The sequence below is a fragment of the Macaca thibetana genome, chromosome 11, assembly GCF_024542745.1.
Source record: "Macaca thibetana thibetana isolate TM-01 chromosome 11, ASM2454274v1, whole genome shotgun sequence".
Classification (NCBI taxonomy): Eukaryota; Metazoa; Chordata; class Mammalia; order Primates; family Cercopithecidae; genus Macaca; species Macaca thibetana.
The window spans coordinates 10,392,390-10,418,977 of record NC_065588.1 but is presented as its reverse complement, the minus strand read 5'-3'; the positions used below and the strand labels follow the sequence as shown (position 1 = coordinate 10,418,977).

At 35.4% G+C, this 26,588-nt stretch overlaps 1 protein-coding gene across 2 annotated transcripts; it reads left to right on the top strand.

The window, feature by feature from the left end:
- Positions 1-25,910, top strand: LOC126930127 (uncharacterized). 2 transcript variants are annotated; one of them, XM_050746822.1, is made up of 6 exons: positions 1-108; positions 987-1,082; positions 1,789-1,872; positions 9,210-9,284; positions 20,817-20,874; positions 22,406-25,910. In XM_050746822.1, exons 1-6 carry the CDS (start codon positions 27-29, stop codon positions 22,416-22,418), a joined length of 408 nt encoding a protein of 135 aa, XP_050602779.1. In that variant the 5' UTR covers positions 1-26; the 3' UTR covers positions 22,419-25,910. The 2 variants fall into 2 exon arrangements, with proteins under 2 accessions (XP_050602779.1, XP_050602780.1); XM_050746823.1 differs by lacking the exon at positions 20,817-20,874.
- The last annotated feature ends 678 nt before the right edge of the window (positions 25,911-26,588 follow it).

The window sequence follows — 26,588 nt, the reverse complement described above, 5'->3', positions numbered from 1 at the left end:
TTGGCCCTTATAATTTAATCTGAACAATGGAACCGGAGACATCAGCAGTGTCCAGGCTCTCTGATGATCTTCATCCTTCGCCAGCGGCAATTCATGAATTAAATACAGGTAAAACCAGATTCTGCTGTTATTGCTAAATAATCTCTTCTTTTGATGAGAAAATAATATTAAAAATAATGAGTTCATAACCAAGTGCTTTTAGAGGAGGATTTCAAAATCTTTTGTCTTTATAAATGAGTTTAAGATTTTCTAATTGAAGGGGATTTAAATCTCAGAAAATTACAGTTTGGTAAGTAAATATATACAATTGCACTAGGTGTAATATATTTAGGGGAATGTGATTGACTTTTGGTGAATGTCGTTGACTTTTGGTGTCTATGAGTTCTGTTTCACTTGTACTGAAGAAATACATGCAATATGCTGTGGAGAGAATTTATTTAGTGAGAATTAGATAAAGGCTTTTCATGCTCCTTTCATTAAGATTAAATTCAACTTTAAGAAGAAGCAGAAATAGGCATTTAAATTAATTTGAATATTTCTACTCTTGCTTCTATTTCCAATTTTGCTGCAGATGCCAATGCCCATTATATTCTTACAATTACTATTCTACACCACTGGTATTATTACTACTACTAAAGAAAAACACGTATTGAGTGGTTAATATGTTTCAAGCATATACTATCAACTTTGTATACATTAACTTAATCTCTACAATATATCTATAAATGATTATTGTATTGTTACCTGTTTATTATATATCAAGGAACTAAGAATTTTTTGAATGAGTAAGAATTTACCACATTTCACAAAGCAAAAAAAAAAAAAAAAAGAAGCCAATTTTAAAACTTTCTTATGATTATAAAATTTGACAATTTGTATCACGTATAATATGCCATGTAATTATATGTTCATGTATCATATTAGTATGTATATATACATATATCTGGATTATAGTTGTTGGATGCTTTTTTTTTTATATTTTTTAGAGTTTTCTGAGGAAAGTACAGTATACTCAGACCTCAAAGTTCATTGTTCTTCAAATACCCAGAATGGAAAAATAACTAAAACTTCGAAAACAAAAGGTAAAAAACATTTAAAACTCTAGATTCACTTTTTGGCTTAAATATTTTAATGAACTAATCATGAAAACAGATATTCTCGGGCTAATGTTTGAATCAGGATTTATTTCTTGTCCCTACACTTTTTAACGGATCATAGGAGCCTACAGTGCTCTGTTAAGAGCAAATGAGAATGGTCAACGAGGCAGCGATAGACACAGTGACTTAGAGCAGGATACCAAGGTCGTGGAAAAAGAATGTTTCAGGCCTGGCACGGTGGCTCACGCCTGTAATCCCAGCACTTTGGGAGGCCGAGGAGGGCGGATCACGAGCTCAGGGGATCGAGACCATCCTGGCTAACACGGTGAAACCCCGTCTCTACTAAAAATACAAAAAATTAGCCCGCCGTGGTGGCTCACGCCTGCTAATTCTTTGGGAAACCGTAGCCTTTGGAAGAGTTCTTTACTAGGGCAAGTTGTTAGTTCATAAACAGCTCATATCTACATCAAAATGTTAATATCTTCCCAGGATGCACCTAAATCTGCAAAATAATTTTTAGAATTACTCCCCCACAGGCTGAGGTATTTTCCCACAGCACGGTGCTCCCATGAGCTTAGATTTCAGACCAATTCAAGTGGGTTAAATATTCTTGGCAAAAGTTATTTTTAGTATCAACTCCTGAATCTGGTTTCCTTTGATTACATTAGCCAACTTCTCTCTTTTTGAACAGTGTCTCCGTGGTGCATTGCTGCTGTGATATTTGCCTTCCTTTATATAATCACTCTGGTAATAGTTGCAGCTATGGTAGCTAAGAGTAAGTATATTTTAGAGCAATTTCATTAATTTTTTAATTACTAAAATATAATTTTAAATAGCCTTTAAATTTGGTTCTAAGGTTTTCATGAAGATATTTTTCTCATTTGTAATTTTAGTTATTTAAGAGTAATTTCATCAATTCAGTGTTTTGAGTTATCAGCAATGGCATAGGCCCAGGTGTCCTCATCAAAAGATGTTAGTGGATAGCTGAGTATTTTGACAGAAATGGAAAATAGTACCAGTAGAGAATCATCAAAAAAGGAAAGAAAATGATCAAGATATCAAACTGAGTCTGCATATTGCTTGCACTAAATTTGTCTTAATATTATAAAATATAAGTCTTTTAAAATAATAAATTTATAAAATAATCCGTACTATAAGAAAACTAGAAACATGAAGTTCTTTTAATATAGAAAGTTAAGATGAATTTGATTCATTAAAAAAAGAAAACCCAAAACATATGAAGTTATAAATAGATATAAAGCAATTCTAATGTCAAAGTGAACTATACTAGTACGGAAAACAATATGTAACTTTTAGTAATAAACATCAACTTTTTTGAAATGTATGATTTCCTGTGAAGATACATACTATGATAAAATGACTCAGGAAAAAAGAGACAATTTGAATAAATATTACTATATATTGCAGAAAAAATAAGTAAATTAATCAAAGATGTGCCTCCAAATAGATACCTGGCTGATAATTTTTAAAGAATGAATTTGAGGTTGAGCATGGTGGCTCACGCCTGTAATCCCAAGACTTTGAGAGGCCGAGGCAGGAAGATCACCTGAGGTCAGGAGTTGGAGACCAGCCTGGCCAACATGGTGAAACCCCGTCTCTACTAAAAATAGAAAAATTAGCTGGGTATGGTGGCAGCCGCCTGTAATCCCAGCTACTCGGGAGGCTGAGGCAGGAGAATTGCTTGAACCTGGGAGGTGGAGGTTGCGGTGAGCCGAAATCACACCACTGCACTCCAGCCACGGTGACAGAGTGAGACTCCATCTCACACACACAAAAAAAGAACGAACTCGCATATATCTCAGTAACAGCAAATGACTACTAGATGAAGTGTTCAGTACCTACCAAAGGATGGAAGATTCTCATGCCACCCCACCTAAAATCAGTAAAATTAGTTTAGGATTATTTCTATACACAGGAAAATATTTTAGGACAATATTCCTTACAAACAGAAAAACAAAAATTCTGCATAAAAGAGCCAACATAATACATCACTGTTATAATGATAAAATTCTGGTTTAAGTTGGGGATAAAAATTTGTTCACTTATCAAGAGGTGTTTCAATAGGAGATAATGAAATAAATACAAACATATTAAACTTGATTAAGAGTATTTATAAGAGCCTTCAGCAAATATTATCTTTCATAGTGAAACATTATAATCATTGTCAATAAAATCAGGAAGACAAGGATGACTGCTATAACTATTAGGATTCAACTTTTTTTGCATGTCTTCGGCAAGGAAAAGTCACAATGTAAGAAAATCTAGTTAGACATAATATAAACCGGAATTGAAATTAACGACTGCAATTATATGCAGATAATGCGCTTTCTTATCCAGATGCTTTAAAAAGAAACTACTGGAAAGAAAGAAATAATCAAAATAAAAAGAACAGTTCAATAAGTAAACTCAATCCAAAATTTAAATAGCTTTCTTATATACCAGCAAGATATAATATTCAATTTCCAGGTCCACTTTTCAAGCCTCTTATTTGACATTTTTTCTTAGATAGCTTTAAAAATGCTTGGCATATTACTTTCAAGCAAACATTTTATATTCTCAGCCCTGGTCCTTACTAGGATCAAGAAAAAAATCAGATACTTTAATACTATTAACTTTCTCTGCATCTGTTGACCGAATGTCTAGTGAGGTGATGCTGGGGGCCATCTGTGTTATCTCACAGCCACTGAATATCTTGGCTCACTGAGCCAGTGTAATTCTCCACATCTGCACTCCTACCCATCTAACTGAGGCAATAACCTCCCGCTCTGTCTACTCCCTAAACCCCCAAGTGATATTACTATACCTACCCTTGATTCTTTCTAATCGATTTCCAGAATTGTCTCTTCAAAATGCAAATTTTATAAACTCACTTACATTTAATGATTAGTTTCTTAACACTGTGGATTCAGTGTAAATTTTAAAATCCTGAACATGGTTTACAAGGCCCTTCCACCCCTTCCACCCTTCCATACTTGGTCCACAGCTCCCTTCCCCAGCTAGACGCACACCCTTTCTCCTGAACCAGCCTCCAGCCACAGTTGTTCTTTTAGTTCATGGAATGTAACATCGTTAGTGTGACTGCGTAACTATTGTGCAAACAAGGATAACCGTAAGAATGACAGCAGATCATATTAACAGTTACTCTGCGACAACAGACATAAATCAGGATTTCTCTGGGAAAATTTGTGTGAATTGTAACTTTAGCCACGATCCTTCTTGCCACAGAGCATGTGCGCAGAATGCTCTTTTTTCATTCTGTGACAGGTAAAAGGAGAATTCAAATTATTCGCTTATAATTAGGCCAAATTTCTCTGTTATGATATCTTATGTACCAGTCATTTGTAGCATTTTCCAGTCTCGTGTGTATAATTATTTCTGTGATTATGTACTCAATGGCTGACTTCTGCTAGATTATCTTCATGAGAACAGAGCCTTTGCCTTTATTTGTTCAACGTTTTATCTTCTGCTTTTGAATAGTATGTTGACACATTGTAAATATTTAGTGAAATTTTTTTACTAAATAAACCGATATACCTAATAATGTATTTGGCATATATATATAAGAGACTATGATACTTATTAAAAGGCATAAAGAAGGTCATTAGTGAAGACATTATTATAAATTGAATATATATTCAATGTACCTTGGTGGGAAGATGAACGCTAAGATGATAATACTTTTCTAAATTCACCCAGCACTCATGTAATTTCAATGCAAGTGTATTTTCATGATAAATCAGTTCATTGTAAACTATACATTAAAGTAAAATTTTGTGAGATTAATAAAATACATATTGAAAGATGTATTAACACAAGAGGTAAGGATCTAGCCTTTCTAGAAATAAGGCTATAAGTGATTTCACATGATACTTTTATAAAGTAAATGTATCAAAATAAAAGAAAGGAACCTAATAATAAAGTCATATGCAAATATGTACAAATAATATATAATAAAGTCATATGCACCTGTGTACAAATAATGTGTGCATATATATATGTATGCATATAAATAAAATAAGATATAGTAGGCTCTTCAAAATGACAGATATCTAACAGGTAGGGAAAAATGATTTTTTTAAGAATATAAAAACTAAAAAATAATTTCTAGGTAGATTACAGTGCTAAAAATAACAGACCAGGAAAAAAAATGTTGAAACAGTTTGAATACATATTCAAATCCATATAATATTATCAAAAGTATAACAGTCAAAGAAGTACAAATAATTTTTTTAAAAGATGAGGCAAGGATACATAAGTAGGAAAAATGTCCAACTTTAAAGGTTGGACATTCTCATGGAAATGAGAATGAATTTTAAAACACATCATTTGCCCATTGAATTGACAAAAATAATACTTTTCCTCATAGATTAAAGTGTGGAGAACGGACCCTCTCACACAAAGTTGATGTATGAAACTGTCAAGTTATATTTTACTTATATTTTACATTTACTTATACTTTAAAAATAAGAAAAAAGTATGTATGTACACATACAAACACATACACATGTATAAATTTACCCAGTTAAGTGGGAAAGACATGCAATAATCTATTAATGTGGAAGCAAGTGTTAGTATGGAAGCAATCAATAATCTGTTTGCTATGGAAACAAGAATTAACTAAATTTATTCATAAGCATGCAAAAAATTGAAAATGGTCAAAAAATATGTAAACACGGCATTTTACACTGATTTTTGTGGTTTTTATTTTTTTGCTGAAGTAAATAGTGTCAGAGGGACCATGAAGGGAGGTGTTTTGCTCTTTTTACAGTATATATTCAATTTCTTTTGTAAAGTAAATTCATGTGTTACTTGTTTAAAAGAGAAAATAATTGAAAGAGGAAATTATACTCCAGAAATGAAAAATCTGTACAGGGACGTGTCAGACACACACAAGATAGTAAATAGCAAATGTAGAGGTATGGCCTAGGCCTAAGATTCTTTTTTTTTTTTTTTTTTTTTTTTTTGAGAGGGAATCTCACTCTGTCAGCCAGGCTGGTGTGCAGTGGCACAATCTCAACTCATTGCAACCTCCACCTCCTGAGTTCCAGTGATTCTCCTGCCTCAGCCTCCCAAGTAACTGGGCTTACAGATACGTGCCACCATGCCTGGCTAATTTTTGTATTTTTAGTAGAAAGAGGGTTTCACCATGTTGGCCAGACTGGTCTCGAACTCTTGATTTCAGGTGCTCCATCTGCCTCGGCCTCCCAAAGTGCTGGGATTACAGGCATGAGCCATCATGCCCTGCCATATGGCCTAAGATTCTGATGGATGCTCCTCTGTAATGGTGTTGTGCTGTTACAGTCCAGATATATATATTGAAATGTATTAACAAGACAGGTAGGGATGTAGCCTTTCTAGAAATAAGACTGTGAGTAATTTCACATGATAAGTTTATAAAGTAAATATATCCAAATAAAAGAAATGAGTCTAATAATAAAGTCATATGTCTCTCTGTACAAATAATGTGTGCATATATATGTGTATGTCTATATATAATATTATACGATAGTTTCTTCAAAATGACAGATATTTAACAGTAGATTTTGAAAAATAATTTTTTAAAGTAAAAAATAATTTTTGAAAAATAATTTTTTAAAAGTAAAAAATAATTTCTAGATAGATTATGGTGCTAAAATTAACAGGTAAAATATAAGGAAATATGTGCATGTGTGTGTTTGCATGTGTGTGTACATATATAGAGAGAGAAGGTATTATTCAGCCTTAAAAAAAAAAGGAAATCTTGCCATTTGGAAAACATGGATGAACTTGGAGGACCTTATGCTTAGTGAAATAAGCCAGACACAGAAAATATTGCATGATATCACTAATACGTGGAATCTTTTTTATTTTTAAGTTGAACTTAGAGAAACAGAGAATAGAATGGTGGTTTCCAGAGTCTAGGCAGTAGAAGAAATGGAGAGATATTGGTCAAAGGATACAAACTTTCAGTTAAAAGATTAATAAAGTCTAGAGATGTAATGTTCACCATGGTAATTATAGTTAATGATAATTATTGGACTCTTGAAATTAGCTAAGAGAGTAGATGTTTAGCTCTTAAGTGTTCTCACTACACACACACACACACACACACACACACACACACACAAGGTAAATATGTGAGGCGATGGACATATTAAGTTGCTTGTGGGAATTATTATACAGGTCTACTTATACCAAAATACCACATTGTACACCCTAAATATATACAATTTTTGTCAGTCATACTTAAATAATGCTGGAAAATAAATACAATTCAATAAAATGAATTACCACTCCAATATAGAAGACTATTTTATTGCTAGAGCCAAGCTGTGTTTTATAGCAATTGGACATACTGCTTTGATAATTACACCTTGGTAATGTTTGAGAACACTAGCATAGTTTAAGTGTAGTGAATACTTACCTTTAAATGAAATAAAATATAAATTGGTAAAATATCCTGATAAACAGATGCTTTTCCCTCTGTTTTACTATTATCAAACTTTGTCCTAATAACCAAAAGGTAAGAGAGAAGCAGTTGAACCATTAGAAGTAGTTCCCTGCATCAAATGAGCTAATCCTATATGTTGTGAATTACCAATTAGAAGGGAAACCTTCAGTGGATATTAAGGGCTTAGCATAAATGAACCAGAAATCATTAAATATATGACAGAAATAGAGGAGGAAATGGTAAATAAACAAGAATATTCTTGGGTAGAAAAATAATTCATGCATAGCTTGCTTATGCAGTGATGCCTTAAGACTTAGCTTGATTATTTGGTTTCTCATTTGGGACAAGATAGGGAGGTGGTTGTTTCATGTTCAACTAAGATCATGTTCATGACTAGCCACATCCATCCTGTGAGAATATATTTAAAATACAGACTAACCCAATTTGGGAACAAAATGGAAAATTGCAAATTTGAGCAAATGGAAAACTGGTGACAATATTTTTCTCTTTTTCCATTAAGTCATCATAAGAAAAATACTCAACTTCAGTACTCTGGGTCTGGCGAGGGAACGATTCAGCAATACTTACGACATTTATTTCCATGAGTCTAGCAATGCATCTGGTACTCAAGCTGGAATAACTTGGTTCAGATAACTTAAAATCATAGGGATATGAGTTTGTACAGGACTAAACCAAAACCTTGTGGGTAAAATATTGTAAGATTCTGTTACTGGACAGGAATCAGATCTGATCTTAGTAAAGCAGAAATGTGGACAGATTTCTTCTACAATTCATGTCAAGTCTCCCAAATCTTTTATACATGACCATGGACCATTAAGACTGAAATTAATTCAAATTAGGGATATTTGTTCTTATTTTAAAAATTCAAAGTGTGCCATCTTTAGTGTCAGAGTCATAAAACTATAAAACACATCAATGCAAAATCATGTAGTTTAAAGATTTTATATATGAAGGTAGTTAGAAATATAACTGATAAAAAATAGTACAGTTGTGTAAATGGTACAATTTTGTATAAGTTTAATGTTAATGAATTAGAATTTTAGCATATAAATAATTCATAGCCTCTGAAGATGACTGAAAGGGTACCATTATTCAAGGTATGGTCTGGGGGTGCTTACTCTGGAGGTAATTTGTAGAAAATATTGGAAAGTAATAGTGGAAAACTAGAGAAAGAGAGTTTGTATAATACTAAAATAGCTCAGCATAAAAATAATGACAATCTGAGAAGGAAAAAGTTATGTTACTGTGAAGAAGGAAACAGATATATGAAGCATTGTCATGATAAACAGTACTTTGTGACTAATCAGATGTATGCTACGTCTAAGGTGTTTGCTGCAAAAATAGCATAGGTTGTTTTTTCCTGACTGCCTAGGTTAACTAACTGCTTAGAATAACATCAATCATATAGACAAACATGTGCTTATTAAGTCACCAGTCATTGACTCATAAATATATTTCATAAGTAAAAGTTCATACCTTAATATAAATTGCCAATGATAATTTACTATTTGTTCTTCATTCAATTAAAACAATGACTGCATAAATTGTGTTTAAGAAATGTTGGATATCTGTTTTATTTGCCATCCCAAACGTTTCAAAGTGATAATAGTATTTTCTTTTGCAAATATTGTGAATTTCAGTTCATTGTCTTGAGGAGATCCTGCAAAAGGCAGCCGTTGAGACTGCACATTGCAATATAATATCACAAAACAAAGGTAAGTATTGGTTTACAATGGGAATGTTGGTATCTATCACACATAAGCTGTTTAAATCTAGACATAATTTGTAAATATATGTAAATATGTATTAGGTAAATATTCACTTTGTAAATATAAGACCAAAGTTAGTTAACAATGGTGTACTTATCAGAAAAACTCTCATAAATCAGGACTTCTCTTGCCGTTAGGGAGGACAATTGAAAACAATAATGCAAAAATTATAATTCACTGAATGACCGTAGGTGACAAAGTTATCTTCTTGCATGTACTTTTTGTTTGTCAAGGTAATTGGTCTTCCTCCAAAGAAAACTGACATTTTATATCTACTGAAAATAAAATCTTGGCATCAAGGAAATTTGTTCTGAAGCATTGAGCTCCAGTCCCACCAAGGCAAATAATGAACAATTGGAAGTGTTTCATGTGATATTCATTCTTATATTTTCTTACACATCATATAATTATAAATAGAGAATTTTTAACATCTTGTGTTCATTTAAGCATGCTAAACTCAACATTTTATAAATTGGAGACATCTCAATCAAACTCAAAAGATCAAAATATGACCTTAAAATGGTTTTAGATTTTAAATATATTTGCATACAGAAGTAAATGCAAATATAAGAAATTTCAAATGTTGGCTAATAATGGGGGAAGAAATCACATAGACATAGAAACTAAAGGGAATCTGGTCACAAGTGGCACCTAAAAAAGAGCTAATATTTGTTGATTGCTTCAAATATTCCTGGTACTACATCAATGATTGTGGGCATTAACTCATGTATTTTCCCAGTAATCTTATGATACAAGTATTATCATTGCCATTGTTGTATTAATAAGAAAACCAAGACCCAGAGAGAATGATAGTTTTTTTCTGGGTATCAGAAATAGTAAGAATTAGATGCTTAAACTATGATTTAAGCTAAAAGAGTCTAACTCTAAAGATCAGGAACATAGCCATTACGCTATGCTGACCCCAGAACAAAAAATCTTAATGAATCAAATTGTAAGAATATTGCTTCTTTGTAAATAGTCAGAGCTGCTTATACAAGCAGATTTACATTTTTCCACCCTGGATGTATCTTCTAAAGAGGAACAGTGAGAAAAAGAATAGTAGCTCTTCATAAGGACTATTTTGATACGAATTATTGTTTGGAGTGTGAATAAATGTTTCCCCCCAGTAGATCCTAGCAAGCCAAAAGAATATAGATGTCTTTTATATTTTTGTTCTCCTCTACTATGTGACTATTACCTCTATATTATTTCTTCTTTTTCATTGTATTGAAGTTCTGTTATTGCCTTTAATGAAGACTTCAATGCAGATCAATGACGATAAATTTAGGGCATATATGCTGAAAATTTCCATACAGTATTCTTAGAAGGCACTGTTCATAATATCCTTCCCTATGATATGCAATATCATAATTGCAATCCTTCATAATTGCAAAAAAAGTGAGCGTAGACTTCACTTTGAATAACTTTCAACAGAGCATACCAGAAAGTCTCCTCCAATTGAATTACTCTCATCTCATCTACATATGGTGCTTCAAAGTGAACTTGTATATACACATCAGCAATGAGCTCTTTCAGCAAAAGCAAGCAAAAACTGCACACAAAGAGCAATGAATTTGCTAAGGCAATCGCTCCTATGGTCTATTACCTCAAAATTTGTTTTTTTGTTTTGTTTTGTTTTTTGAGACCTAGTCTCGCTCTGTTGCCCAGGCTGGAGGGCAGTGGCGTGATCTCGGCTCACTGCAAGCTCCGCCTCCTGGGTTCACGCACGCCATTCTCCTGCCTCAGCCTCCCGAGTAGCTGGGACTACAGGCGCCCACCACCACCCCCGGCAAATTTTTCTGTATTTTTTAGTAGAGACGGGGTTTCACTATTTTAGCCAGGAAGGTCTTGATCTCCTGACCTCCTGATCCGCCCGCCTTGGCCTTCCGAAGTGCTGGGATTACAGGCGTGAGCCACCGCGCCAGGCCCAAAATTTGTTTTTATAAATCACAATTTCCCCATAACCTAGAGTAGAAGAGATAATATCTGAATTTTTCACAACTGATACAAAATATCAAACTATATATTATCAAAGGCTTATGAACTCCAGTAGGGCGAATAAAATGACAAGTTAGGTGTATCATATATAACTGTTGAAAAAAAAGACAAACAGAAACTTAAAGATAGGAAGAGAAGCAAAGTTTACTTTCAAAGGAGCAACAATTATAATGGCAGCTAACCTATAAAAAGGGAAAAAAAATGAAGGCTATATGATTACTGATTGACAACTGCCATAGTAAAATTCTATTCTCAGAGACAACTATCTAATCAAATGTGAATGATATGAGCATCTAATTATACTCCATAGGTAAAAGAAAGATCATTTAAGTAGAACAAAAACAATGTATTACCTTTATATCTGTATTAAGAAAGTACACTAGAAGAATATCCTTTTTTTTTTTTTTTTTTTTTTTGAGATGGATTCTCACTCTGTGGCCCAGGCTAGAGCACAGTAGCATGAACTCAGCTCACTGCAGCCTCCGCCTCCTGGGTTCAAGCAATTCTCCTGCCTCAGCCTCCCAAATATCGGGGATTACAGGCACGTGCCACCACGCCTGGCTAATTTTTGTATTTCTAGTGAAGACCGAGTTTCACCATGTTGGCCAGGCTGGTCTCAAACTCCTAACTTCAGGTGATTCGTGAGAGCTGGGATTACAGGCGTGAGCCACCGCGCCTGGCCCAGAATATTCTTTTGGTTTAAGAAAATGATCTCAGATAAGACCTCAAAGACTCTGGATAAAAGACAATGAAATAGGTAAATACAGATGTAAGTCTAAATGAATAGCAATTATATCAAACCATAAATAATGTCTACTATTTTAATTGCATAAAACTAAAGTTTACGACGTTACATTCACTTACATTAAAATAAGAGTTTTACTCTTATTTTTATTAAGAGTTTATTACTCTTTTAACTCAAAAGAGTAATAAATAGAACTAAAAAGCTCTAAGTTTCTTATAATGGCTGGGAAGATGTAAAGTAACTATATATATTGGACATTAGTAAGTCAAGGATGAATATTATGACTTTCAGAAAATGACCAAAATAATAGCAAAATACTCTATATAACTATGATGATGATGGAGGAATGCATCTTAAAAATGGAACAACAGTAATGTAATGGAGTAATTATCAATCACTAGAACAATATTTAATTAAGTCAATAAGAAGAATATATATTAGAATCATTCTTAGAATTTTATGCTGAAGGCTGTGGGCATTCTAGCAAGAACTATCTACTGTGTCTTTAGTGGGGTATTCAGGAGGTCATGGGTTACTCAGGGTGGATATTACAGAACAGAATAAATGCTTTTGATCTCAAAAGTAGAAGCATCCCCAGGTACCTCAGAATCACAGTATCCTTGTGTTCCTCTTTCCTATCAACTAAGTCTTGCTTGCAGACTAGTTCTAATTATCTCTGCTCATTGCTCCTTTTGCTACAAATGATTTAACTTTCTTTGGCTTCCTCATAGGTCTTATGGATTTCCTTTTCCCAAGGTTTGGTGTATATATCTAGAGCTTGGGAAACCATATATATTTTTTCAACCTCTTTTTCTAGTGAAAGATAGCCATGTGCATTTGTGTGAAGAAGTCATATTAAGAGTCTCATCTTCACATAATTCTTCACTCTCTATTTCTTTCAGTGACAAGCGAAGACATGAATTAAACGTTCGAAGTCCCCATTTAGCTCTATTTCTTCCCCCTGAGACATATATGTCTTTGGAAGGACTACTTTGTCTCCAGGTAGACTTAGTGGTAGTTGATTCTTCCAATTTTTTCAATAGCTGAAATTTCTTTTTTTTTTTTTTTTTTTTTTTTTTTTTTTTTTTTTTTTTTGAGACGGAGTCTCGCTCTGTCGCCCGGGCTGGAGTGCAGTGGCCGGATCTCAGCTCACTGCAAGCTCCGCCTCCCGGGTTTACGCCATTCTCCTGCCTCAGCCTCCCGAATAGCTGGGACTACAGGCGCCCGCCACCTCGCCCGGCTAGTTTTTTGTATTTTTTTTAGTAGAGACGGGGTTTCACCGTGTTAGCCAGGATGGTCTCCATCTCCTGACCTCGTGATCCGCCCGCCTCGGCCTCCCAGAGTGCTGGGATTACAGGCTTGAGCCACCGCGCCCGGCCAATAGCTGAAATTTCAAACATAGTCATGATCTAAATTTCTATTTTTCAATAGATTCTTTGTTCCAGGACTTTGTAGTCCCCAGATATAATTCCTATGAACAACTTATCACTGACTATTCTATTTTGGTTGAATTTCCCATTATTGTTCCCCCAAAGAGAATGCCTCCTATCCCAAAGTGGTTGGAGCGAATATGTGAATATGTTCTACTTCCAAAAGCCTATTATTCAGAAAGAGTAGTTTATATTCTGTGTTGAACACTGTCTACTAATGAAATAATAAAAACACCACAAATGGCTCATGATACAAGATAAAAAACAGGGGTAGTGCATGGTGCCACTGAAACTTGTCAGAGCAAAAAGAGGCGAGCTTGAGCTAAGCACAACTGAACACAGTATAAATTTTACTACAGAAAAGAAATTCTGTTTCCTTTGGACTCATATGTTTATAGAGGTATTGGGGTAAGCAAGGAAAAACTGACCTAAGCTAGATACACTAGGTCATCAGCAGGCTAGCAAGTTTGTCTCCCTACAATTATAAAAATACTCAGAATGTTAAGTAAAGAAGTCAAGAAAATTTGGAATGTGACTCTCCAAGACATTAAGACATTCAAAAGTAGCCACATATATGGCAAAACAAAAAGCCACATAAAGACCCAGGAAAAATTCATGCTCCAAAAGACCTGAGAAGATCTCAAGCCTTTACCTAAGGCTAATCCCAAGGCCTAATGTACATAGTTAATAAATAGAGAATTGCCTTGGCACAGAGCCAGTCTTCAAAGATTGGGAGAGGTAGCTATTTTTTTTCAAGGGCTCAATTTTCAAAAAACATCACAGGGCATACAAAGAAACAGGAAAATACAACCCATTGGAAGAAACAAAATGAATCTTTAGAGATTGTTCATGAGGGAGCACAAATACCAGAGTAGTGGACTAAGACTTCAAAAAAACTGTACTAAATACATTCAAAAAGTTAAAGAAAAAAACAGAAAAGTAACTAAAGAAAATTGGGTGATACATAGAACAAAATAAGAATATCAACTAATAGAAAATATTAATATAAAAATAAACCAAACAAATTCTAGAGATGAAAAATTAAATAACAGAACTGAAAAATGTACTGTTACTACAAAAAAAAAAAAAAAAAAAAGAGAATCAGCTACCTGGAAAGTAAACCATTTGAAATTATTAAGCCAGAAGACAAGAAATTTTTTAAAAGAATAGAGAAAAGTGAACAGAGACTAACAGATTTAAGGGACATTATTTAACAGACCAATATACCCATTATAAGTGTCATAGAATACGAAAAGAAACAGTATTTAAAAAATAAAGAAATTTGCCAAATTTGATTAAAAAAAAAAAACAAACATGAATCTACAAATCCAAAAAGCTTAATGAATTCCAAGTAGTATAAATGCAAAGAGATCCACAAAAAGATATAATCAAACTGGCAACAGCCCCAAAGCCAAGAAGCAAATCTAGAAGGAAGGAAGGAAGGAAGGAAGGAAGGAAGGAAGGAAGGAAGGAAGGAAGGAAGGAAGGAAGGGAGGGAGGGAGGGAGGGAGGGAGGGAGGAAAGAAGGAAGGAGCAAGGAAGGAAGGAAACAAAACAAGAAAATATTTGTCACAAACAAGGGCTCCTTGATAAAATTACCAGTGGAGTATCCAGCAGAAACTTTGGAGGCTGCAAGACAGAGAGGTGGTATATCTAAACTTGTGAATAAAAAAACTGTCAATCAAAATTTTACTATCTGGCAAAACTGTCCTTAAAAAATGAGGGTGAAATTAAAGCATTTCAAGATAAAAAAAAAAAATCGGAGGCAGTTTATTGCACTAAGCCTGCCCTACGAGAAAAGCTAGAGAGAGTTCTATAGAGTAAACTGAAAAGATGCAAAACAATAATTCATAATCATCATATAAAGATACAAAGATCTCTGGTAAAGATAAATGAATCAGCAAAATATAATGCTCAGCATCATTAAGATTCTGGTGTGTAATATCACTTTTTATTTTTTATAAGATTTAGAAGCAATCGAGTAAATATAATAATAAATCTATGTTAATGGTTACAAAATAAATGCGGATGTAATTTGTGATATTGATATCATAAAGCAGAGGGGTGGAGCTGTGTAGGAGTAGAGTTTTAGTTTGCCACTGAAGTTGTTAGTATTCATTAAAAGTAGGTTGTTAAAAAATGTAAATATTATAAATAATCCTTAAGTTAACACAAATTATAGAATATACACAAAGGAAAGGAGAAGATAATAAAAATGTGTCTCTACAAAAAAAAAAAAAAAACAGCTAAACACAAAGAAAGGCAATAATGGAAAAAATGAGTGAGAAAATAACTATAAGACACCCTGAAATAAATAGGAAAACGGAAAATATAAGTCCTTCCCCATCAGTAATTGCATTAAATATAAATGAATTAAAATTCCCAATTAAAAGGCATAGATGGACAGAATTGATAGCAAAAACAGGATCTAACAAGAAGGTGTCTATAAGAGCTCACTTCAGATCTGAAAACACATATAAGTTGAAAATGAAAGAATGGAAAAGATATTCCAAGCAAATAGTAACCAAAAGAAATTGGGATGGCCATACTAATGTTAGATAAAATAAAAGTACATGTATATATAAAAGACAAAGAACATCATATATTAATAAAAGTGTCAATTCATCAAGAATAAATAACAATTATAAACATATAGGCACTAAATATCAGAACCTCTAAATATATGAAACAAACATTGACATAACTGAAGAGAGAAATAGACAGCTCTCCAATAATACTTGGATAATGTAATGCCTACTTTCAATAATGCAAAAAACAACCAGGGCAATAAGAAAGTAGAGGACTTGAGCAGCACTATAGACCAACGGGACCTCAAAGACATATAGAACACTCCATCCAACAACAGCAGAATATACATTTTTTTCAAGTGCACATGGAGAATTCTTCAGGACAGATTATATGTTAGACCACAAAGCTGGTCTTAATTAATTTTAAACAACTAAACTCATAGAAAGCATTATTTCCTATCACAATGGAATGAAACTAGAATTCATTAACAGAAGTACAACTAAAAAATTGAAAATTAGGTGGAATGTAAACAACACTTTTAAATAACCAATGAGTCAAAGAAAAAAATACAAGGGAAATTAGAAAATATCTTAAGGCTAATGAAATTTAAAACACAACATATCAAAACATATGGGATGCAACAAAAGTAGTGCTTAGAGGCAAATGTATATCTTTATATACATTGGAAAAAACATCTTTTTTTTTTTGAGACGGAGTGTCACTCTGTCGCCCGGGCTGGAGTGCAGTGGCCGGATCTCAGCTCACTGCAAGCTCCGCCTCCCAGGTTTACGCCATTCTCCTGCCTCAGCCTCCCAAGTAACTGGGACTACAGGCGCCCGCCACCTCGCCCGGCTAGTGTTTTATATTTTTTAGTAGAGACAGAGTTTCACCGGGTTAGCCAGGATGGTCTCGATCTCCTGACCTCATGATCCGCACGTCTCGGCCTCCCAAAGTGCTGGGATTACAGGCTTGAGCCACCGCACCCAGCCAGAAAAAACATCTTAAACCAACAACCTAACTTCATCCCTTAAGAAACTAGAAAAAGGAAAAGAAATTAAACCCAACACCAGCCAAATGAACAATATAATAAATATTAAAAGATATGTACATAAAATAGAGTGGAAAAATAGAGAAAATTTAAAAAGCCAAAAGTTGGACTTTAGAAAAGATTAACAATATTAGTAAACTTTAGCTACAATGAATAATATTTAAAAGTCCTCAAATTACTAGTAGAATATGAGACCCTGCATTTTAGCTATTTGGTACTGCTTTCTACAAGGGTTGAACTAATTTACACTCCCACTAACAGTATATAAATACTCCCTTTTCTCCGCATCCTTACCAGCATCTGTTACTTTTTGACTTTTTACTAATAGCCATTCTGACTAGTGTGAGGCAGTATCTCATTGTGGTTTGGATTTGCATTTTTCTAATAATCAGCGATACTGAGCTTTTTTCATATGCTTGTAGGCCACATGTATGTCTTCTTTTGAGAAGTGCCTGTTCATGTCCTTTCCCTCCTTTTCATTTTTTAATTAATTAATTTATTTATTTATTAAGACTGATCTCACTCTGTTACTCCAGGCTGGAGTGCAGTAGCTCAATCTCAGCTAACTGCAATCTCTACCTCCTGGGTTCAAATGAGTCTCCTACCTCAGCCTCCAGAGTAGCTGGTTTTACAGGCACGCGCTACCACGCTTGGCTAATTTTTCCTTGTATCTTTAGTTGAGACGGGGTTTCACCATGTTGACCAGGCTGGTCTCAAACTCCTGACCTCAGGTGATCCGTCCTCCTTAGTCTCTCAAAGTGTTGGGATTACAGGAGTGAGCCACCACGCCCAGCCTTTTTAGTGGGATTGTTTGTTTTTCTCTGGTAAACTTGTTTAAGTTCCTTCGAGACGCTGGATATTAGTCCTTTGTCAGGTGCATAGTTTGCAAATATTTTCTCCCAGTCTGTACATTGTCTGTTTACTCTGTTGATAGTTTCTTTTCTTTTCTTTTCTTTTCTTTTCTTTTCTTTTTTTTTTTTTTTTGAGACGGAGTCTCTGTCACCCAGGCTGGAGTGCAGTGGCGTGATCTCAGCTCACTGCAAGCTCCACCTCCCGGGTTCACGCCATTCTCCTGCCTCAGCCTCCTGAGTAGCTGGGACCACAGGTGCCCGCCACCGTGCCCGGCTAATTTTTTTTTTTTTTTTTTTAGTTTATTTATTTTTTTGTATTTTTAGTAGAGATGAGGTTTCACCATATTAGCCAGGATGGTCTCGAGCTCCTGACCTCATGATCCGCCGGTCTGGGCCTCCCAAAGAGCTGGGATTACAGGCCTGAGCCACCACGCCCTGCCCTCTGTGGATAGTTTCTTTTGCTATGCAGAAGCTCTTAAGTTTCATTAGATCCCACTTGTCAATTTTTGCTTTTGTTGTGATTGCTTTTGGTGTCTTTGTCATGAAATCTTTGCCCATTCCTGCCTGTGTCCAAGATGGTATTGCCTAGGTTGTTTTCCAGCGTTTTTATAGTTTTAGACAGAACTACCATTCAATTCAACAATCCCGTTACTGGGTATATACCCAGAAGAATATAAATCATTCTACCACAAAGACACATGCATGTGAATGTTCACTGCAGCACTATTCACAATAGCAAAGGCATGAATTCAACCTAAATACTCATCAATGACAGACTGAATAAAGAAAATGTGGTACATATACACCATGGAATACTATGCAGCCATAAAAAAAGAAAGAAATCATGCCTTTTACAGGAACATGGGTGGAGTTGGGGGCTACTATCCTTAGCAAACTAATGAAGAAACAGAAAACTAAATACCACATGTTCTCATTTATAAGTGGGAGCTAAATAATAAGAACTTATGAACACAAAAAAGGAAACCACAGACACTATGGTCTACTCAAGGGGATAGGGTGAGAGAAGGGAGAGGAGCAGAAAAGATATCTATTGGGCACTAGGCTTAATGCCTCAGTGATGAAATAATCTGTACAGCAAACCCCTGTGACACATGTTTACCTACGTAACAAACCTTCACAGGTAGCCCCAAACCTCAAATAAAAGTTAAAAAAAGAAGACACTGTGGAAGAAAAGATGCCTGAATCTGAAGACATAACAATGAAAACTAAACAAAATGAAACACATTAAAGAGCATTTAAAAAGTGTATGAACAGAGTATCAGTGACCTGTGGGACAGCTGCAAGGGGCCCAACATATGCATAAAAGCAGTCTCTGGATACATAGGAGGGGGCAAAAAGTATTCAAAGAAATTATAGTTGAAAACTGAGATTTAAATAGTGAAATTGAAATGTTTCCAAATTTCTAGAACTATAAGCATATAGATCTAGAAAGCCCATGAACCCCAAGCAAAAGAAACATGAGAAAATCTACTCAAATGTACATTATAATTAAGTTCTTCAAAACTAGTGATAAAAAGTATTTAAAGCATTAGATAAGAAATGTTTTATGCAGAGGATTGTCAAACTTTGCTTATTAAAAGTTAAATTATTATTATTTTTTTTTTTTAACAACTGCCCACTGACTCACTCAGGACAGCAAAGCCAGTAATGCTATGTTCAATCAAGCATTCTAGGCCCAAGTCACACCTCACACCACTGCACTCCCAACCCTGGTTCATTCCCTCTTGTGTACAGACAGCTGTGATAGTTTTACTCCCTATCACCCCACCATTCTTCTTCAGTGTCATGTCTTGGTTCACTTAAATCACTTTCCTCTGAAAGTTATTCCTCTTTCTCAAAGATGAAGAGTCTTCATGTTCTTACATTCTCAAGACACATCCTCTCATGGAATCCACTGTCTTCCCTGTAATGATTGTTCATTTAGTGCCCTTGCTTCTTTCAGACAACTAATGATTCTATACAATCATGAATTCAAATCTTAAGTAACATGAGAGAAGAAGAACTAACTTCTTATAACTTGAGAATGTGGTGGTGTTTGTTGGTTTGTTTGTTTTCTGGAGACAAGATCTCATTTTGTTGCACAGACTGGAGTACAGTAATACAATCACAGCTCACTGCAGCCTCAACCTCCCAGGCTTGAGTGATTCTTCCATCTCAGCTTCCCAAGCAGCTGGGACTACAGGTGCACATCACCACGCCAGCTAATTTTTGTATTATTTATAGAACATACATAATACAGCTGCACATCACCACACACAGCTAATTTTTGTATTATTTATAGAACATATATTTATAGAACATAAATATGTTGCTGAAACTGGTCTCAAAATCCTGAGTTCAAGGAATTCACCCACATCAGCCTCCCAAAGTGCTGGGATTACAGGTATGAGCCACCATACCTGGCCTGGTGTCTTTTCAGTAACAAAACAAGAGTAAGATTATCCACTTCAATAAGCAAAAAGCAGTAATTTAATTTGATGTGATTTTTAAGAAGATCTTTGTTTCCTCTGAGGAACTGGTATGTTGTCTCACCAGAATTCAGGAGAAATGTGTAATTGACCAGACCAGAGGTCCCCAAGCCCCAGGCCACAGGCCGGTACGGTGGCCTGTTAGGAACCGGGAGCACAGCAGGAGGTGAACGAGGAACGAGTGAGCAAAGCTTCACCTGTATTTACAACCACTCCCCACTGCTGGCATTAGCACCAGAGCTCTGCTTCCTGTCAGGTCAGCAGAGGCATTAGATTCTCACAGGAGCATGAACCTTGTTGTGAACTGCGCATGCGAGGGATCTAGGTTATGTGCTTCTTATGAGAATCCAATTCCTGATGACCTGTCACTGTCTCCCATCACCCCCAGATGGGACCATCTACTTGCACGAAAATAAGCTCAGGGATGCCACTGATTCAACATTATGGTGAGTTGTGGAATTATTTCATTATATATTACAATGTAATAATAATAGAAATAAAGTGCACAGTAAATGTAATGCTCTTGAATCATCCCAAACCATCCCCGTCTTGCTCCCATCCATGGAAAAATTATCTTTCATGAAACCAGTCGCTGGGGCCAAAGAGGTTGGGGACTACTGGACCAGACCATTCCTTGTTGTGTTTGCCAAAGAAATAGTATGAAAGGGCTGGGCAGTGTGGCTCATGCCTGTAATCCCAGCACTTTGGGAGGCCAAGACTGGAGGATTACCTGAGGTCAGGAGTTTGAGACCAGCCTGGCCAACATGGTGAAACCCCGTCTCTACTGAAAATACAAAACCCCGTCTCTACTACAAATACAAAAATTAGCCAGGCTTGGTGGTGCTTGCCTGTAATACCAGCTACTTGGGAGGCCGAGGAAGGAGAATTGCTTGAACCCGAGAGGCAGTGGTTGTAGTGAGCCAAGATCACACCACTGCACTCCAGCCTGGGCAACAGAGTGAGACCCCATCTCAAAAAAAAAAAAATAGTATAATAACAAATAATCACTCACTGTCCCAAACTCCAGAATGAAAGGTTAACATATTAACATCTGTAGTTAATGCTAGCAAGGCAATATATGTTAGCTCCAGTTTATGAGACTTTAGAAATCCCAATTATAAAATTATTACTACATTAAATAAGTCATTGATAATGATGGTAAATGGATGAAACATGGCACTTGTGACTGCTTTCAGTCATCCTTTCCTTAGCCAGAAAACATGCTCTTAAATACCTGAGACTCCTGGTCTGGATCTTCTCTAGCTTCACAGACCCAAGAAGCATATTACCTTAATATGCTATCCATTTTTAAAGTATTATGTGACTTTGAAACCACTTTGTACTGACTTGCTTCAACATATAATGGAAGTTAATAATCAAAGGGGTGTGGCAAATGTAAATTTTAAAATGTGTTTAAAAGGTAACTGATATTAATACCCAAGTTTTATCTAGGTCAAGTAGAAAACTTTGGGAAAAATACAAAAATGAGCCAGGCATGGTGGCAGGAGCCTAGTCCCAGCTACTCTGGAGGCTGAGGCAGGAGAATCAGTTGAACCCTGGAGGTGGAGGTTGCAGTGAGCAGGAGAGTTTGCCATTGCACTCCAACCTGGGCAACACAGTGAGACCCCCGTCTCAAAAAAAAGAAAAGAAAAGAAAAGAAAGGAAAAGTTTGGAACAATGTAACACAGAAGTAGATGTTCTTAACCTTCTCTTTGTCTAGCTACAGAACCCAAACCAAGGGGTAGGATCTTTAATAGGAATAATATATGTTACTGAAAGGGCTCTGGAGCCTTTGGGTATGCTAAAATGTTTGGGGCCAAATGACTCAGGGGAACTTTTTTCTTTGCTCATCCTTTCCTGGTTTCCAGCACAACTCATAACAGCCCCCTTAAAAAAAAGAAAAAGAAAAAAGCTATCACCACCTTAGGAAATGTCAAGAGAGAGAGTGGTTGAGGAGATGTGAATGTTTCCTTCTAGGTTGACAGCCTAATGCACCAGGATAGAAATAAAGACAGAGATCAGGACAGAAGTTGAATTCCTAGGAAATCTGAGCATGACAGACAAGATATGTACAATAAGTGATCCTACCAGTTGGTCTTCGAGAAAACAAAAGGACTACTATACTCCTCACTTTGTTAGAACTGAAAACCATAAAGCTAGAGCGATGGCAGCTCCTGTGAACTCCAATGAAACCACAAAGGAAGTCATTGTGTCAAGAAATGCATTACGAGCCACCGTGAGGCACGACCACCCTTCTGCTTTGCAGAGTTCAGAGTAAGAGTCCCTTCCTGTGTGAAAGGCGCTGACTGCTACAGCCTCCAGGACACCTTCTTACTGCATATGTGTGATAAATGTGAGATTCATTATTTTGTTCTTTGTAGAAAATTAAGTATGAAATAATGTCTTACTTTTTTGTCAAGTCTTTTCAAGGTTGCTTCTCAATAAATTCTTTTTTAAAAAATTGACGATTTCCCCAAGAGTTTCTCCACTGGTTGCAAACCACATCTTTAATTTTCTTGGAAACATTTTGATATTATGATTAAGGACACTAGTTTGATACCAGATAAGGCAAGATATTAGTTTGAGTTGTGTCACTTATTATATTTATAACTTTGGTCCAGTTGAATTCCCTAATCTACTTTTTCCACATCTGTAAAATGAAGGGGATAAAAGTATCCTCATCACAAGGTTTTTCTAGGGATTGAATGAGAAAACATTGTTAACTGTTGTTATTGTTTCTTGTGTCTTCTTTGTTTGCAATTCAATAGTCTTTCTCCTTTGGTGCAGTTTTACGATTTCTTTTTCTTTCATGAAATACCTTATTTATAAAATCCTCATAATGTGGCAGAATCAAGGACCGCCTCAGCTGTTTATTATAAGGGATGTTAGGAACTCCTCTGTGCCCTCTTAAGCCTAATTTAGACTCTCCCCCACTGGTTGGCTGATGCCAATGACTCCATACTTGGAAATACATTTACTTTGTTTATGGGTGGAATATTAGAGGACACATTATCCATCATGTATAGCTTATTGTATGTGAGTTTATACCTGAATAATTATAGATGCAAATGGAATCAAAATTGGTATTTTCAAGTGTGAACGTGTTAAAATCTCCATTGTAACAGAATGGTAATGATGTTCTATCTAAGCATATGGCTCAAAGAAAAACAAAAAGTGCAATCATCAAGCAGAAAGTATATTTATGGCCAGGCACAGTGGCTCATGCCTGTAATCCCAACACATTGGGAGGCCAAGGTGGGCAGATCACCTGAGGTCAGGAGTTCAAGACCAGCCTAGACAACATGGTGAAACCCCATCTCTACTAAAAATACAAAAATTAGCTGGGTGTGGTGGCAGGCACCTGTAATCTCAGCTACTTAGGAGGCTGAGGCAGAAGAATCACTTGAACCCAGGAGGCGGAGGTTGCAGTGAGCCGAGATCATACCATTGCACTCCAGCCTGGGCAACAGAGTGAGACTCTGAAAAAAAAAAGAAAGAAAAGAAAAAAAGAAGGAAGGAAGGAAGGAAGGAAGGAAGGAAGGAAGGAAGGAAGGAAGGAAGGAAGGAAGGAAGGAGGGAAGGAGGGAGGGAGGGAGAGAGGGAAGGAAGGAAGGAAGAAAGGAAGGAAGGAAGGAAAGAAGGAAGGAAGAGAAAATACATCTATATATAACTCATTTCACACAATAAAATACACATAAAAATAAAATCTTAAGAAGTTTATTGGTGTCAATAAAGCAGACAAAACGTACTTATCATTACCATAATTGTTTTCAACACAATATTGTTTTCTGTGCCATAAAGAACCATAGTCATGTACCATTTTTTTAAAAAGAGTGCCTCTCTAGTGTCTCCAATATTTTCTTCATAGCTTCTGATGCTGATTATTCAGAGATTTTTGATACTGATTTCTTGATCTGTAAAAGTCTCAGACTTTTTTTAAAAAACAGGATTAGAAAAATTGTAGGGGACAAAAACAGGATCAGAGAATTTCCATTCCATCCTGTGATGGTGTCTAAATGATGTGATGAGCAAAACATGCAGGACCAACAATGTACATAACTTCACTGAAGTAGTGACATTAGCACCAGTGACAATCACTGTCAGGCATATGCACATTGCAACTGTCTCCTGGCCAACAGTGATTGTAAGACTTCATATATTTTGAGAGGCATGCTAATTTCAGAGACATTAAAATGTAAAAAAACAATATGTATTAGTGCTATAGGGACATCCCCAAGACTAGGTAATTTATAAAGGAAAGAGGTTTAATTGACTCAGAGCTCTGCATGGCTGGAGAGGCCTCAATCATGGCAGAAGGGGAAGCAAACATGTCCCTCTTCGCTGGGTGGCCAGGACAGAAATGCCAAGTAGAGGGAGAAAAGCCACTTATAAAACCATCAGATGTTATGAGAATCACTCACTATCATGAGAATTGCATGGGTGTAACTGCTCCCATGATTCAATTACCTTCCCACTCAGTCCCTCCCATGACACGTGGGGACTAGAGGAACTTCAATTCAAGATGAGATTTGCTTGGGGACAGAGCCAAACTATACCACAATGTATCTTAGACTCACTGAATTAAAGAAAAAAAAATATGAAAGTGAAGCAAACTCTATTATAAAAATGAATAAGTCTTAAAAACATGCACAAAATACTGTATCAAGCCTAAGATTGAAAGGTATTAAATTTTCTAAAAATGTTATACAGAACTTAGCACATCTACTTACACAAAAAGTGTTAAGTATATAAAAATTTAATACATCTACTTGGATAAGATGTTTGAAAAAATGAATTATAAATGTTAACCAACTAATTAAATCACATTCCAATAAATTGTTCTCAGGACTTAGATGATATTAGAAATATAAAAACTCAGACAGTATGATAAAGGCTAAACAAATTACAAATGTAATTGATGTTAGCTCAGTAGAAGTATGTGGACAATGCAGCATCATGGAAAATATTATTGATATAAATAGAAATTCCCCCCTGAGGTCAGGAGTTCAAGACCAGTCTGGCCAACATGGTGAAACCCCATTTCTAGTAAAAATACAAAAATAGGTCAGGCGTGGTGGTGCAGGCCCGTAATCCAAGCTACTCGAGAGGCTAAGGCAGGAGAATCACTTGAACCCAGGAGGCGGAGGTTGCAGTGAGCCGAAATCGTGCCACGGCACTCCAGACTGGGAAACAGAGCAAGACTCTATCAAAGGAAAGAAAGAAAGAAAGAGAGAAAGAGAGAGAGAGAAAGAGATAAAAGAAATTCCCTACTCCTTTAGACTAAGAAATATCTGCTGATTCTCCATTTAATGGGACTATGAAGGAAGACTTCAATGTGGTTCCTTATTTGAATTCAGTCCAACAGATGTGAAATATCTAAACACAGCCAAAACAAATGAAAACATCTCAATCAACAATCCTAAAAAATAAAAATTATTTGCACATTATAGGAATGATTTGATAAATGACATGTTGTTCAATATTCCATTTGGTCAATAGTTTTTTGGTATATCATTACAGAATAAAATAGAATATGCATTTTAATTTTATCCACAGAATAATATTGTATGCTAACATATATTGCTATACACCGTAGTGTAAATTCAAATTTTGTAGATATGTTGAAGAGTTTTCTCAGCCAAGTCACAAATCATGTTTCCTACACGATCTTGTGAAGCAATCGCTCTGTTGAAGCAAGAGGATAATTCTGAACTGCATAAGAGCCTGTTATACGCACTTCAACTATATCATTTATTACATGGCACTGTCATTGATGTTTATTAGTATGTCCAATGGAGTTCCTTAAAAAATGCAGTATATATTCATAATTTTAATACCATGTAATTTTATGTTTACTAGTATATAATAAAGATAAAATGTGTATATATGGAATGAAAAAAATCCCCACAATTTCTACATTCAGACTGTAGTGACAAATTTGCACTTATCTCTTTCCAGTCAGAGGTTTCTACACACAGAGAACCAAGAAAGGAGGGAGCAATATACAATTAAGTAGGACAACTTAATATAAATTCAACTTTACATAAATCCTAGGGAAATTATAAAATTTGCCCTCTCAATGAAAATGCTGTCATGAGATGAAATGCACTATATTTTAAAATATCATAACATTTCAAACAAACAAACAAATGCTTCTTTT

Excerpts from the sequence above, each read along its gene's own strand:
- LOC126930127 (XM_050746822.1), top strand. The coding sequence starts at position 27 with ATGGAACCGGAGACATCAGCAGTGTCCAGGCTCTCTGATGATCTTCAT. Across the intron at positions 1,873-9,209 it reads TGCAGCTATGGTAGCTAAGA|TTCATTGTCTTGAGGAGATC; the intron begins GTAAGTATATTT and ends TGTGAATTTCAG. Across the intron at positions 9,285-20,816 it reads TATAATATCACAAAACAAAG|ATGGGACCATCTACTTGCAC; the intron begins GTAAGTATTGGT and ends CATCACCCCCAG.